General features: G+C 39.2%; 1 protein-coding gene across 1 annotated transcript in view; it reads left to right on the top strand.

The window, feature by feature from the left end:
- Window positions 1-4569: 4569 nt before the first annotated feature.
- The window catches only part of LOC101284902 (myotubularin-related protein 8), a 38989-nt gene continuing 27348 nt past the window's right edge, over window positions 4570-16210 (top strand). Inside the window, exons 1-5 of the mRNA XM_049704503.1 lie at window positions 4570-4608; window positions 4776-4904; window positions 6089-6223; window positions 9006-9138; window positions 10469-10578. Of these exons, the coding sequence (XP_049560460.1) occupies window positions 4570-4608; window positions 4776-4904; window positions 6089-6223; window positions 9006-9138; window positions 10469-10578 (546 nt within the window). The remainder of the gene's footprint in view (window positions 4609-4775; window positions 4905-6088; window positions 6224-9005; window positions 9139-10468; window positions 10579-16210) is intronic.

The raw sequence follows: 16210 nt of genomic DNA, 5'->3' as shown, positions 1-16210 counted from the left end.
ATTTGCATATATTGAAGAATCCTTGCATCCCTTGGATAAACTCCACTTGATCACAGTGTATGATCCCTTTAATGTGCTGTTGGATTCTGTTTGCTAGTATTTTGTTGAGGATTTTTGCATCTATATTCATCAGTGATATTGACCTGTAGTTTTCTGTTTTTGTGCCATCTTTGTCTGGTTTTTTTATCAGGGTGATGGTGGCCTCGTGGAATGAGTTTGGGAGTATTCCTCCCTCTACTATATTTTGGAAGAGTTTGAGAAAGATACATGTTAGCTCTTCTCTGAATGTTTGCTAGAATTCACCTGTGAAGCCATCTGGTCCTTGGCTTTTGTTTCTTGGAAGATTCTTAATCACAGTTTCAATTTCAGTGCTTGTGTCTGGCTTATTTATATTTTCTATTTCTTCCTGGTTCAGTCTCAGAAGGTTGTGCTTTTCTAAGAATCTGTCCATTTCTTCCAGGTTGTCCATTTTATTGACATAGAGTTTCTTATAGTAATCTCTCCTGATCCTTTGTATTTCTGCAGTGTCAGTTTTTACTTCTCCTTCTTCATTTGTAATTCTGTTGATTTGAGTCTTCTCTCTTTTTTTCTTGATGAGGTTGGCTAATGGCTATCAATTTTGTTTATCTTCTCAAAGAACCAGCTTTTAGTTTTATTGATCTTTGCTATTGTTTCCTTCATTTCTTTCATTTATTTCTGATCTGATTTTTATGTTTTCTTTCCTTCTGGTAACCTTGGGTTTTTTTGGTTCTTCTTTTTCTAATTGCTTTAGGTGTATGTTTAGGCTGTTCATTTGAGATATTTCTTGTTTCTTGAGGTAAGATTCTATTGCTATAATCTTCCCTCTTGGAACTGCTTTTGCTGCATCCCATAGGTTTTGGTTCGTTGTGTTTTCATTGTCATTTGTTTCTAGGTATTTTTTGATTTCCTCTGTGATTTCTTTAGTGACCTCTTTGTTAGTTAGTAGCGTACTGTTTATCCTCCATGTGTTTGTGTTTTTTATGGGTTTTTTTCCTGTAATTGATATCTAGTTTCATAGCATTGTGGTCAGGAAAGATACTTGATACAATTTCAATTTTCTTAAATTTACCAAGGCTTGATTTGTGACCCATGATATCATCTATCCTGGACAATGTTCCATGAGCACTTGAGAAGAAAGTGTATTCTCTTGTTTTTGTATGGAATGTCCTATAAGTTTCAATTAAGTTCATCTTTTTTTAATGTGTCATTTCAAGCTTGTGTTTTCTTATTTATTTTCATTTTGGACGATCTGTCCATTGGTGAAACTAGGGTGTTAAAGTGCCCTGTTATTATTGTGTAACTATTGATTTCCCCTTTTATGCCTGTTAGCATTTACCCTATGTATTGATGTACTCCTACATTGGCTGCATAAATATTTACAATTGTTATATCTTCTTCTTGGATTGATTCCTTGATCATTATGTGGTGTCCTTCTTGTCTGTTGTAATAGTGTTTATTTTAAAGTCTATTTTGTTGGATATGAGAATTACTGCTCTAGCTTTCTTTTATTTCCATTTGCATGGAATATCTTTTTCCATCTCTTCACTTTCAATCTGTATGTATCCCTAGGTCTGAGGTGGGTCTCTTCTGGACAGTATATATTCAGGTCCTGTTTTTGTATCCATTTAGCCAATCTGTGTATTTGGTTGGAGTATTGAATCCATTTACATTTAAAGTAATGATCAATGTGTATGTTCCTATTACCATTTTCTTAATTGCTTTGTATTTGTTATTGTAGGTCTTTTCCTTCCCTTGTGTCTCCTGTGTAGAGAAGTTCCTTTAGCATTTGTTGTGAAGCTGGTTGGGTGGTGCTGAATTCTCTTTGCATTTGCTTGTGTGTAAAGATTCTAATTTCTCTGTTGAATCTGAATGAGATCGTTGCTCATTAAGAGTAATCTTTGTTGTAGATTTTTCCGTTTTATGACTTTAAATGTGTCCTGCCACTCCCATCTTGCTTACAGAGTTTCTGCTAAATATCAGCAGTTAACCTTATGGGGATTCCCTTTTATGTTATTTGTTGCTTTTCCCTTGCTGCTTTTAATATTTTTTCTTTGTATTTAAATTTTGATAGCTTGATTAATATGTGTCCTGGCGTGTTTCTCCTTGGATTTATCCTGTATGGGACTCTGTGCTTCCTGGACTTGATTGACTATTTCCATTCCCATATTAGGGAAATTTTCAACAATAATCACTTCAAATATTTTGTCAGTTTGTTTCTTTTTCTCTTCTTCTTCTGGAACCCCTATAATTCAAATGTTGGTGTGTTTAATGTTGTCCCAGAAGTCTCTGAGACTGTCATGAATTCTTTTCATTATTTTTTCTTTATTCTTCTCTGCAGTAGTTATTTCCACTATTTCATCTTCCAGGTCAGTTATCCGTTCTTCTGCTTCAGTTAATTTGCTGTTGATTCCTTGTATAGAATTTTTTATTTCATTTATTGTGTGGTTCCTCATTGTTTGCTCTTTAGTTCTTCTAGGTTAAATGTTTCTTTTATTTTCTCCATTCTATTTTGAAGATTTTGGATCATTTTTACTATCATTACTCTGAATACTTTTTCAGGTAGACTGCCTATTTCCTCTTCATTTGTTTAGTCTAGTAGGTTTTTACCTTGCTCGTTCATCTGCTGCATATTTCTCTGTCTTCTCATTTTGTTTAACTTACTGTGTTTAGGGTCTCCTTTTCACCGGCTGCAGGTTTGTAGTTCCTGTTGTTTTTGGTGTCTTCCCCCAGTCAGTAAGGTTGCTTCAGTGCATTGTGTAGGCTTCCTGGTGGAGTGTACTTGTGCCTGTGTTCTGATGGATGAGGCTGTATCTTGTCTTTCTTGTGGGCAGGACCACATCTGGTGGTGTGTTTTGGGTGTCTGTGACCTTATTATGATTTTATGCAGCTTCTCTGCTAATGGATCGTGTTGTGTTCCTGTCTTGCTGTTGTTTGTCATGGGGTGTCCATCACTGGACCTTGCTGGTTGTTGAATGGAGCTGGGTCTTAGCATTGAGTTAGAAGTCTCTGGGAGAGCTCTCGCCTATTGATGCTCTGTTGGGCCGGGTGGTCTCTGGTGGTCCAACGTCCTGAACTTGGCTCTCCCACTTCAGAGACTCAGGCCTGACACCCGGCCGGAGCACCAAGACCCAGTCAACCACACATCTCAGAAGAAAAGGGAGAAAAAAAAAAGAAAGAAAAGATAAATAAAACAAAATAAAATAAAAAGTTATTAAAATAAAAAATATTAAAATTTAAAAAATTTTAAATGTCATTAAATAAGAAAAGAGTGCAACGAAACCAATAAACAAAGTCACCACTTATAACAAGTGCTGAAAGCTATACTAAGATAAACCTAAAATCAGAAATTAGTCAGTTACGTACAGCAAAAACCCCAAGTCTACAGTTGCTCCCAAAGTCCAGTACCTCAATTTTGGGATGATTCATTGTCTATTCAGGTATTCCAGATATGCAGGGTACATCAAGTTGATTGTTGCTATTTAATCCACTGCTCCTGAAGCTGCCCAGAGAAATTTCCCTTTCTCTTCTTTGTTCGCAAATCTCCTGGGGTTCAGCTTTGGATTTGGTCCCATCTCTGCCTGTAGGTCCCCGTCTGGCATCTGGTCCTTGCCCAGACAGGAGGGCATTCAAAGAGTGGTTGATTAGGTTGCCTTGGGTCACTCAGTCTGTGGGGAGGGAGGGGTACGGAATGTGGGGTGAGCCTGCAGTGGCAGAGGCCAAGGTGACATTGCAACAGCCTGAGGCATGCCATGTGTTCTCCCGGGGAAGTTGTCCCTGGATCACGGGACCCTGGCAGTGGCATGCTGCCCAGGCTTCCGGGAGTTGAGGTGTGGATAGTGACCTGTGCTTGCACACAGGATTCTTGTTGGCTGCAGCAGCAGCCTTAGTGTTTCATGCCCGTCTCTGTTGTCCATGCTGATAGCCATAGTCGTGCCCATCTCTGGAGCTCATTTATGCGATGCTCCAAATCCCCTCTCCTTGTGCACACTGAGTCAATGGTATCTTGCCTGTTAGGCAGGTCCATACTCTCTCCCAGACTCCCTGCCAGCTAGCTGTGTTGCACCAGCCCCCTTCAGGCTGTGTTCACGCAGCCAACCCCTGTCCTTTCCCTGGGATCTTAACTCCGAAGCCCAAGCCTCAGCTCCCAGTCCCCACCTGCCCCAATACATGAGCAGACAAGCCTCTCAGGCTGGTGAGTGCTGGTCGGCACTGATCCTCTGTGCGAGAATCTCTCTGCTTTGCTCTCTACACCCCTATTGCTGCATTCTCCTCTGTGGCTCCAAAGCTTCCCCCCGACCACCCTCGTCTCTGCCAGTGAAGGGGCTTCCCAGTGTGTGGAAACTTTCCTCCTTCACAGCTCCCTCCCAGAGGTGCAGGTCCCATCCCTTTTCTTTTGTCTCTGTTTTTTTCTTTTTTCTTTTGCCCTACCCTGGTAAGTGGGGAGTTTCTTGCCTTTTGGGAAGTCTGAGGTCTTCTGCTAGCATTCAGTAGATGTTCTGTAGGAGTTGTTCCACATGTAGATGTATTTTTCATGTATTTTTAGGGAGGATGGTGATCACCATGTCTTACTCCTTCGCCGTCTTGAATGTCCTCCCATCAAGGATAAGTTTGTTCTTATTTCTGAGGAATGGATGATTCTAGATGATAAATAACAGACAGCTAATTCTTGAGTGATTGCTATTCTAACCTGTTGCTAGCAGGTAAAAATATGTAAAAAAAATTGAGTTTAAAAAATTGAGTTTATTTTGTTTTAGATATGCAGTACCTACCCTCCTGAAATAGTGGTTCCTAAATCTGTTACATTGGGAATGGTGGTTGGAAGTTCGAAGTTCAGAAGTAAAGAATGTGTGCCTATGCTTTCCTACCTCTACAAAGAGAACAATGTGAGTTGAGCAAAGTTCTCTCATGAGAACTTTACTTGGTGCTAGAAGACCTGAGTTTAAGTCACACCACTGCCACTTACTAGCTATGTGACCTCAAGCAAGTTACTTCTCTGAACTTTGGTAGTTCTGAGAGTTTTTAAGTGTGTAATATGAGAGAAAAATATATGTGTACTTTGTAAATTTTAAAGTGTTGTGCAGATGTTAAGTGTCATTTGTAGTGCGTTCATTTATTTCTTTTCTTCTCTATGGGCTCCTGCTTGATGGCAAGTTGTTGAATAAAAGGGAACAGCTGTATGAAAGGATATTTGGGCACTGTGGCTTCCCATTAGAACACACATGTCCTTGATTCTTTCTCACTATTTTCATACAATTTAAGCTAGTAGGGGAATATTTCGCTTGACTCCTCTATTTGAGTCCCCTTCCATAGGAAGGGATAATAGTTCTTGCCTCTTGTGGTCTCTCTGAGATCTGGAATTAGACAGTCAAGTTCTCAGGTAGGCAACTATCAAGTGCTAAAAAGTACAGTAATACAAGTGGGTGTCTTTGTGTCAAACTATCAAAGTAAGCAGACTCTATAAAAAACACACCAAAGTGTAATGCTGTTCACTAACTAATTATTACCAGATGTATCTGCTAAATAGCTATGTTGTTTTCCTATTGAAATGGCTTGAAACAAACCAGCCCTCTGATTTGGCATTAACTCCTGAAACGAGTGAACCCTGTTCTCTTAAGAGACACTAGGTCTTTGAATTCTGCTGTCACTGTGAGCCTCTGGTTTATATGGATGATATTACTGGGACTATAAAAAGCAAGAAAGGTTCCGGTAAATACTAGCCTAATACATATTGAAAATACATAGAATTCTATTAAGGAAACACTCAGGGTGTGATTTTCTTGAAGTCTGGATTTGCCGAGACTGGGTTGGGAATCATAGCCATGTAGAAGAAAAAAAGACTATCTGAGCAACAGTTTGTGGTAATACAGCCCACATGCTAGAGTGGGGATGGAGGCAGGAGGCTGAGCCTAATGTCAGTGGAATGCCTGGGCTTCAGAGCTACATTTCTTTTTACTTCACTATCCTGAGTTGTCTCATCCTCTTCTTCTACTCACTGAATATGGGATCAAGGAGGATTTTTGACCACCTGTACATTGGACCACTCAACTGATATATTTTTTCCTTACAGCCTGCCATTTACCACTGTAGCCAGCCTCTGTCTGGATTTTATACTCATTGCATAGATGATGAGCTCCTGCTAGAGGTTATTAGCCAGACGAACCCAGAGAGCCAGTTTATGTATGTTGTAGACACAAGACCAAAAGTATCTATGTATCAATGACCTCTCTAATACCCCTACTTTACTCATGTTATAATTCCCTTCCCCACATGTTGAGTTTTGCAGTGTTAATGGGAAAGTTAGGTTTGTGTATATGGGCTTATTATGTCATAACTGTGTAAAATCATTTGAGTAAGCCATTTGGAACTCCTTTTATCATAGCTGTCACTGTCAAGCAAGACTATGAGAAGGTACTTTGAACAACTTAGTCTTGCCACTGCCTGTGAATGTCACAGAGAGGAGGGTCCTCAGATCAACCTAAACTCTCTGCATTAATTCCTTGACCCTCAGCATTTTGTCTAGCTTTAATAAGGAATCGTAGAGGAATTAATTGTGCCCCACAAGGCAAGTAAAGGACAGATTTCCTTTTTTTAAAGGCTGTTCTTTTCACAAACAGCCCCAGAAAGAAATAATTTTGCTTATACTTTGATATGTTGACTGTGGATGATTAGGAAGTTTCATTGCTAACTAGGGATTGCTAAGTAAGTGATTTATATTCTAAGCCTAAGCCAGGTGGTTGTGACTTCAGAGTTAAGCAATTGGTTGTGCTTGAAACCAGATAGTGGTCTTAGACAGATGTCTGCCCATTTTGGGGATCTCTCACTGACTGTTCTGCAGGGCTACCTATAACTGACTGGGCTCAATAGAAAAAATAATTTCCCTTTCTGCTCAGGTACCATCCTTCAGTTTCTCAGAACTTTGCTGTCTTGCTTCAACTATAACTGCGTTTGACATTCTGGGATTAGAAAGAGTTTAATCAAATCTGTGTCTTCCATCGTATTAGTCTTAAAATGATAAAGAGAAGTACCAAGCTTTTGAAAAACTAAAGGATTGATGCCCTTTGGCCAAATGAAAGACCAAAAAGTCCTTTTTAATAGGTCCCTTTTTCCTCTCTCAGAGAGCCTAGAAATATCTAGCAACACTCCTCTTCTGGATGGCTAGATATATACTTTTAGTAGAAACTGTATTGTAGTGACAAAGTTACATTCTTAGGAGTCAGTCAAATCTGGGGTCAGATCCTGCCTTCAGCTTTTATCCATATGATCCTGGTTGAAATTGGTTTACCTCTCTGAACTTGTTTCCTTATGGGAATAATAATAGTACTTATCTTTAGGAGCTGTCATGAGGATTAAATGAGATAATATAAGTGAAGGATCTAGCACAGTGTCTGGCACATACATACTAGGGGCTCAGTAAATATTATATGTTCTTTCCTACTTGAACATTAGGCTACTAATATGTAGCAGTTTCTCAGATATGCCAGTCCAATTCCCAAAGAGTGTATACTGGTATGATGTAGCTAGCTATCTGTAGTAGCTGGCCTTTCTACTGCTGCCCAGACCTGGGTAGGGACTGCCGTAATTATTGTTTCATTTGCTGAAGCATCCATCAGTCATAACAGACTTTTTTGTTACTAGGTTGCTGTTGCTTACACCTCCTCAGGTGTCCCATTGATTTGTCATTAATTTAATGAAAGCTCAGTGACATTCTTTGTGTGATAAGAGATCAAAATTACCATCATGTTTCTCCCTTTAACAAATATCCTGCATGCTAAATAGAATATGTTGACATGTAGATTTTTCTTCCCTGCATGTGTTAATGTGAATAGTTTGTGCTTTTGAGGTTTTTAATGGCATTCTTTTTTTATTAATGCAAAAATGACACCCTATCCATATACATTCTCCTCCTACCTTCTGAAATGCACAATAATGGGAGATTAGAAAATAGGCCCAGACAACAGAAAATCATTTAATTATTAAGATCGTTATAATCATATAAGATATCTTGGCTGCTTTCTAGTTTTTTTAATATATAAATTTATTTATTTTATTTATTTTTTGCTGTGTTGGGTCTTCATCGCTGTGCACGGGCTTTCTCTAGTTGCAGCGAGTGGGAGCTACTCTTCATTGTGGTGCGCGGGCTTCTCATTGCGGTGGCTTCTCTTGTTGTGGAACACGGGCACTAGGCACGCAGGCTTCAGTAGTTGCAGCATGCCAGCTCAGTAGTTGTGGCGCACGGGCTTAGTTGCTCCGTGGCATGTGGGATCTTCCCAGACCAGGGATTGAACCCGTGTCCCCTGTATTGGCAGGTGGATTCTCAACCCACTGTGCCACCAGGGAAGCCCCTTTCTAGTTTTTGGATTAATATCTCCTCTCTGCAAGTCTCATTTACTCACTACCCCATCCAACATTCTTCATATGACCTAGAAGTATTCTGATTACCACAAGCTGAATATAGTGTTAAAACAACTCTTGGTATCTCCATTTCAATTTTATCAGTGAATGAAAGTCCTTTATCTTATGCAGTCATGTTCTAGACATTTTTCTAGAGTAGCTGTTTATAATTAATTGGCCCTGAAGTTCTTAGACTTCTTTCTAGAGCTTCTCAGTAATAAGGATTTTTGAATTTTCACATGTTTCTCAGTATAAAGCCCATTTGTTTGTGATAGGAAGCTCAAAATTATAATTTTAGTTCTTCGGATCAGATATCCTCATAGCTCCCATATCCTTCAATCAATCTCTTAAGCAGAGTTTTAATAATAAAATAAAAACACTAAATCTCCTTCTCTTTCCCTATACTACTGTTACTTAAGATACCTGATCTAAATGCCAGTGAGATTCTCTTCATCCCAGAATGTGCCCTATGTGATCTAACTTCTTTTTAAATGGGTAAGATTTAAAACTGTTTAGAATGAAGCATTGAGATTGATGAACCATGTTCTTTTATCATCTGCCCCATCTGTTCTGTTATGTCCTCTATATTGCAGTTAAATGCCATGGCCAACCGAGCAGCTGGGAAGGGTTATGAAAATGAAGGCAACTATGCCAACATTCGCTTCAGGTTCATAGGCATTGAGAACATCCATGTGATGCGGAGCAGCCTGCAGAAACTCTTGGAAGGTACAGGGATTTCACCTGGGCTAGACCAGAGGCTATATAGCTTGCATAATTACGTAAGCAAAAAGTATGCCTGATTTTGTGGTGAAACATAAAAGCAACCAGGTGAGCAGAATTAACAGGTGATAAGATTTTTGACTATAGTATAAATCCAGTTTGCATAGGTAGTACTGAATTATAGCAGTGTTGGCCTGACAGAGGAACTACAATGTTTAGTTTTCATAACTCTGTGGAGTTCATCTGGGTTTAGTGGCTATGGAAATAATTTCTCTCTATAGAATTACAGAGACTGCTGTATAGGGGTGGGTAGGTCAACATAAATATAAATGAACTGGGATTTATTTCATCTTCCTCATTTAATCTGCTGTAAGGGGTCAGTCCAATTTCATCACTGTGCTGATGAAGGGGGCGAATTTAGACTTCAAAGGAATAAAGCTGCTATCAGACAATTTGGGTCATCTGTCATCACAGCAATGTAATTGGGATCAGAATGCGGGCAAGGTGAGATCAGGGCTTTACACGACTCTTGAGTCTAGAACATTTCTCCCAAAGCCACTACCCAGGATTCCATGATGTGGTATGTCATCTCAGGCACACATAGGGAAAACCTGCCCTCATTAAGTGAACTCCCCGTTCTTCCTCTCTTTTCTTCAATTGTTCACTTATGCTGTCTGCCAGGACCTCTCCCTTACACAACCCTTATCAGATCCTGTCTTCTCAGTCTGCAGCCCTTTTTGGATATTAATGTTCCTCTTCCTTGGGTCTCTTCCTCCTTTCTTTTTTGTCCCAGAATATTCTATAGTAGGAGTGTAAGAGGACATTTTGCAGATTTTTTGAGGCAAAAGATTGCCGTCTGCTGGATAACCAGTGCAAAATGCATGAAAATTAACTGATGGTTTTTTCAACCTGTTGAGACAGCACAGGGCTGCAAGGGAGTAAGTGGGGATGTGGAAGCAGAGACAGATGTTAAGGGTCTACAAAGTTAGGCTCAGTAGGAGGAGTTAAGATGGGAATCAAATGTGTTTTCTAATCAGAGGAGATGTGAGTATTTTCCTGTGGATGCTGACTCAGTCTTCTGGCTCTGTTCTTCAGAGATCTCTGTGGGCTTGGGGTGGGTTCTACAAGTCAAGAAAGCAGAGACCCGAGCTAGGAGATATGGTAGGCTCTAGCCCTAGTCCTGTCCCTGATTCACTTTGCGGTTTCCAACTAATCATTTAACCTTTCTGTGCCTCAGCTTCCTCATTTACAAAATGGTGAACCATTTTGTCCCCTTTCTTGGTGAATAAACTGAGGTAATTGTGAATTTCAATCTCTGCTTCCTTTTCTACCTTAGTTTGTGAATTGAAAACTCCAACAATGAGTGAATTTCTTAGCAGCCTGGAGAGCTCAGGGTGGTTGAGACACATTAAAGCTATTATGGATGCTGGAATTTTCATTGCAAAGGTAATAATCAGGACTTTTAAGAACTTGCACTGACTTTATTATGGGATCTCTTGAGGTAGCAGTGTATTCATGGTGGAAAGAATATTGAAAAACAACCTGGTTTCTAGATTCAGGTCAGCCACTAATTTACTGCGTGCCCTTGGAAAATCTCTTCCCTTCTGTGGGCCTCAGTTTCTCTGTCTGTAAAACAAGGTGGTTCTACTAGAATCTAATGGTATAAGTTTTGGGGGGCCCACTGAACTCTTTGAGAATATGATTGACTTTCTGCCCCTAGAAAAATGTACATATGGCTATACATACAGAAAATAGACCTTAATTTCAGGGGGTACACAGACCCCAGATCTCAAGTTAAAAACTCTTAGATAATCTCTCATGGTCCTTTCAGCTCAAATATTCTCATAGTCTTTCCAGCTCAAATACTCTGATGTATTTTTGTGTTGATTCTAAGGTATCAAGTGGAAGTAAGACTGGTTGTAAAATAAATGCAGAGCTTGTGTTTCTATGGGTTTTCAGAGCTCTGAGTATAAAGCAGACTTTTCTGACTTCTTTGTCTAGGTATGCCTCTGAATGCAGTCTAAGTAGGCTTCATCACTCATTTATGCTGACTCACTTATTTTCTGACCTTCAGAACCCTGGCTTCTGTATCATTTGTTAGGTGATATTTAAAAAAAAAAAGAAGAAGAAATTTGGAGTGTACATTTTCTCATTTTGAAGTTTTGTTTATACATTCTTACATGAGAACTTGCTCTTTTCACCACACCCCTATTATTTGGTAGAAGTAAAGAAAAGGAGAGAATCACTCTTCACCTCTCTGCTGTCATTTTTTCAGTTGAAGATAATGAGATTTATAGCTTCTGGCTTAAAAGGTTTTTAGAGAGTGTGTGTAATTAACTGTCTTAAATATCCAGCCCTATTGTTTTACAATTTCCTAGTCCTGTTGCCTACATTTTTCACTGTAATTTATTATTAGTGCTTACTATGTGACCCCCTTGGTCATTTCAAGCCCACTGTTCTAGCCATTCTTTATACTGTTCCTTTTTCGCATGCCCTATACCCATAAATTTCTATTTCCTTTCTGAAACTGACTTTATTAGACCAAAGAGAGTGAGAATGGAGAAGAGGGATAGATTTGATAGACCATACAACCTCATAAATATTGGTTGAATTAAAATGAGTGGATGAAAAAGATAGACTTGTGATTGCACGATTATCCTGTGCTTCCCATCTCCATCAGTACCTATCCAGTATCCCAAGCTTGAAAACTCAAGTAAGCCTTGAATTCTTTCTCTTCCCCTCCATCTGGCAATTGCCTCATCCTGTCAGTTTTCCTCAAAAGTGTTTCTCAAATATCCGTTCTTCCCCACCTCTGCCTTAAGTACTATAATAACTTCCTGACTGGTTTACTTGTCTTTAGTAGTTGCTCCCCCCAGTATGGCCACCAGATTGCTTCTAAAGCCATCTTTCTTGAGCACATATGATAATGTCACTTTAAACTCAAAATACTCCAATGGTTCCCCATTGCCCATAAGACCCTGGTAATTAGTGAGATTCTTGTTTCTCCCAAAAACACTATAGTATCCCTCCCTCTCTCGTTTTGTCTCTCATTATCTTTATTTAATTTATTTTTTTCTCATTACAAAAGTTATACATGTACGTTATCTAAGAAGTATACATTTCAGAAATATATAATGTAAAATGTAAATATTCCCTGTAGTTTGCCCCACAACACACACTATTAATAGTTTAATGTATGCTGCTAGATCAGCACTATTTGAACTTTCTGTGATGATGGAAAGGTTCTGGATCTGTACTAATACAATAGCCACTAGCCACATGTGGCAGTTGTGCATTTGAAATGTGGCTAGTGAGAGTGAGGAACTGAATTTTTAATTTTATTTAGTTTTGATCAATTTAAATTTAAATAGCCACTTGTGGCTAGTGACTACCATATTGGACAGTACAGGTCTAGAATTTTTCAACATATATATAACTACATATATTATTACTAATTTGTAAAAATGAGATTGTATTGTGCATATTTTTCTGCAACTAACTTTTTATACTTAATGTATGGTGAACATTTTCCAGGTCAGTTCAGTCAGTGTGACCTCATTCTTTTCAGTGACTGTATAATATTCCATTAAGTGAATTTATCATGGTCCCTGTTCATGGGCAATTCAGTTATTCACATTTTTCACAAATGCAGACATTGTTGCATCAAATATCCTTGAACATATATCTTTATATGTGTGGGCATTCTTAAAAGTGGATTTTCAGTTGAAGAGTATGAATATTTCAGACTTTACTAGATGTGGCCAAATTGCCCTTCAAATAGGATACACCAGTTTCCATTCCCACCAACAATGCCTCTTTCTCCACATAGCCAGCAATGGTTATCATCAATCTTTTTAATCTTTGCCAATTTGATAGGTTATGCATTTTATGTCATGTTTTAATTTGCATTTCTTTAATCATTAGTGAAATTGAGCATCTTTTCCTGTCCACCAGTGACTTTTCACTCCATTTGGAGTCCTAAGGAAAGAGTATAGTCGCTACTATTAGGCCTCTGATATTATCTGAGGTATCTGGTTAACTGAGGGGTTTAAAAGGTTGAGAAACTTTTTTCCAGATCTCTCTGACTCTTGTCTTACTTGCAACCTATATATCCTTCTAGGAATATCATTTCTCTTTTACCTTCTACTACAAAAGTTACTCATTTTCCCACACCCCATGAACTGCACGGTCCATGACAGGTTCAATACTCCCCTTGCTCCTTACAAAACTCCTTCCTCCTTTTAGGTCTATTGCATTTAGCTATACCACTCTGTACCTCTCCTAATGACTCTTCTTTCTCCATTAAGGACTTTGGAAACCACTTTAGGTAGGTGGTTTCCTCTCCATCCTGATTCTTCCTCTCAATCCCAGGAGATTTGAATGTCCATGTACAACCTATAAAACACTCTGCACTGATAGTTCTTTGAGCTTTTGTACTCCAGTTCTTACACTCTTACTCCAGCTAACCTGGTTCTTCTATCCCATGGAGACCTCTACACTTTTAACTCCACTTTTTCCACCTTTTCCTACCTTCTTTCGTATCAAGCCAAAACCTAGTGGTGTAGCACCTCATCTATTCCACCTTGCCTCTTTATCCTTCCACTCTACCCGCCCTGTTAATCCCATTCATTCTCTACTTTCTCTGCTCTTATGCCCTGACAACTAAACATTGCCACAAAGAAATAAATCCCATAGCCATGTTACTTGGTATAATTACAGGTTTATGATCTATAATATTGACTGTAGTCCTATAGCCTTAGGACCACTTAACAGTCATTTTATGTGTCCCTGGTTGGTTCCCAGCCCTGTTCCACCAAGCAGATATTCCTAATTTGTATTTTACTTTCAAGCTGTCTACACCACTGTTACTCCCCTCTCAGCAAACACATATTCAGACATGTCTCCTTCTTCATAGAAAAATAAAGGTAATCTCTCATCTTCCCACTACTATTCTTACCAACTTTTTTTTGCTCCTTTCTTGCTATCTCAGAGGAAACGGTGCCTCATCTTCTGTGTAAGACTAATCCCTTTACCTGTATTCTTAATCCCATCCCCTCCTTCAAGGAACCTCTTTCCCCTACATTTTCAAACTTTTCCTTTCACTGGCTTCATCCCTCAGAAATACGCTCAATACTTTCTTATTCCTAAGAAAAAGAACTTTTCTTATTCTCTTCTAGTTACTGTTCTCTTTCCTCTTGCTTAGAGCTTTCTTGAAAGTAATTGGCCTTCCCTATACACACTTCCTCACCTCCCTTCACTCTTCAGGTCACTGTGATCCAGTTTACATACCATTACTACTGTTCTTGCTGAGGTCACTAATGACCCCTAACTTGTCGATCTCAGGGTCACTCTTTAATCTTTATTCTATTTTGACCACTCTGCTGCATTTGACATTGTTATCCCCTTTCTCTTTGAACCATTTTTGTAGTTCTGGCCTTAATCCCACTGCTACTTCCTGGTTCTCTTTCTACCTTTCAGCCTTCTTTTTCACAAGCTGACTCCTGTAATAGCCCCCCCCTTCCTCTACTTTCCCTTTAAACGTTACTACTTTTTAAGGTCTTTCCTTTTCTCACTTTGGTCTCTGCCTGGACAGCACCAGCCATGCACAGTTTCCACTATCATCTGTATTCATATAGTGGTCAAATCTATACTCTGGCTCAGATTCCTCCTTCTCCTGAACTCCAGACCCACATATGCAGCTGTCCACTGGATGCTCCATTAGATGTCCCTCAACTACCTCAGAATCTCCATGGCCCCAAATGAAATCTTATCTACTCCCAACACCAACTAAAACTTGTTTCTTCTTCTATGTTCACTGTTTAGGATAATGGTACTGTAATCCACCTAGTTACTAAGTGACACATTTAAGAGTCATCTTTGACTTTTCTTTCTCCTTCATTCCACATCCATTCTCTTACTATGTCCTGTTGAATCTTCATTCTTAACATCCCTCTTCTCCTTTTCAGCCCCACTGCTACTGCATTAATTCAGGTCCTTGTTGCATTTCACAATTTTAGTAACTCTTTGACTAGTCTTCCTAAATCCAAATTTATGTCCTTTATTCTCCTACTGTCACCACAGTGAGTACATCTGATCATGGCACTCCTCTGCTTTTAACACTCCAGTGACTCTCTGCTGCCACCAGATAAAATGCACACTTGTCAGTCTGACCCTTGCCCTCCCTTGCCCAGACCTGTCTCTCCTCACTCCCTCACTCCCAGCCTAGCCTCAACCACCAAGCTAGTTAAGAATTCCTCACCTATGCCTCACATCCTTGCCTTTGTACATGTTGTTATATTATGCCCCTTGCCTGGAATGTCCTTTCCTCCTGGTCCATCTGACAAATGCCTACTCATCTGACAAGACCCACTTTAGTTGTCTCCTCTTCTTTAGCTATTGTGTGCCTTTGTTGTACCTGGTATAAACTTTTATTGTTTTGGTTATCATTGGTTTGTAGTCATTCATTTAAATGTTTGTCTTTTTTGTGTACCTAGTGCACACAACAGTGCATCTTGTATAGTCACTCAGTAATTATTGGCTAGGTGAGTAGATGAATGAATGAGTGAATAAATTTCCTTCTCCTTCCTCACCTGAGAAAATCCTACATTTTCTTCAAGGCTCAAGCTTCCCTGGCTCCTGCAAAAGGATATAGTTACTACACATTACCCTATAACAGCAGTTTTTGCACTGCATTGTATTTATTTATTTACCTTTGGTCACCCTGACTAGTTTGCTCTTTGAAGTCAGAAACTGAGTCTCATCTTTGTATCTCTAATACTTAGCACATACCTGGCACAGAGGTATACATAATGAAGTGTTAGAATGAATAAGTGAATGCTCAATATCTACCATTGCCAAAATTGCACAGGTTGAGTAAATGCCCATATTTTTACATAGTTCTGATTGTACAGAAACTGACCTAAGACAGGAAAACCTCTCCATCTTAAGTTGGAAGGATTTATATTAGTAAGGCTAAATGGATAAAGCTTCCAGAGGAAATTATTGTCAGGTCTGGGACTGGAATGCAGAACAGTCCTGTCTGTTTTTGAGCATGAATTCTTCCTCTTGCCCACTTCTC

Source organism: Orcinus orca, chromosome X (assembly GCF_937001465.1).
Source record: "Orcinus orca chromosome X, mOrcOrc1.1, whole genome shotgun sequence".
Taxonomy (NCBI): domain Eukaryota; kingdom Metazoa; phylum Chordata; class Mammalia; order Artiodactyla; family Delphinidae; genus Orcinus; species Orcinus orca.
Note: the sequence above shows the minus strand (reverse complement) of the source record. Positions and strands in the feature narration are given on the sequence as shown.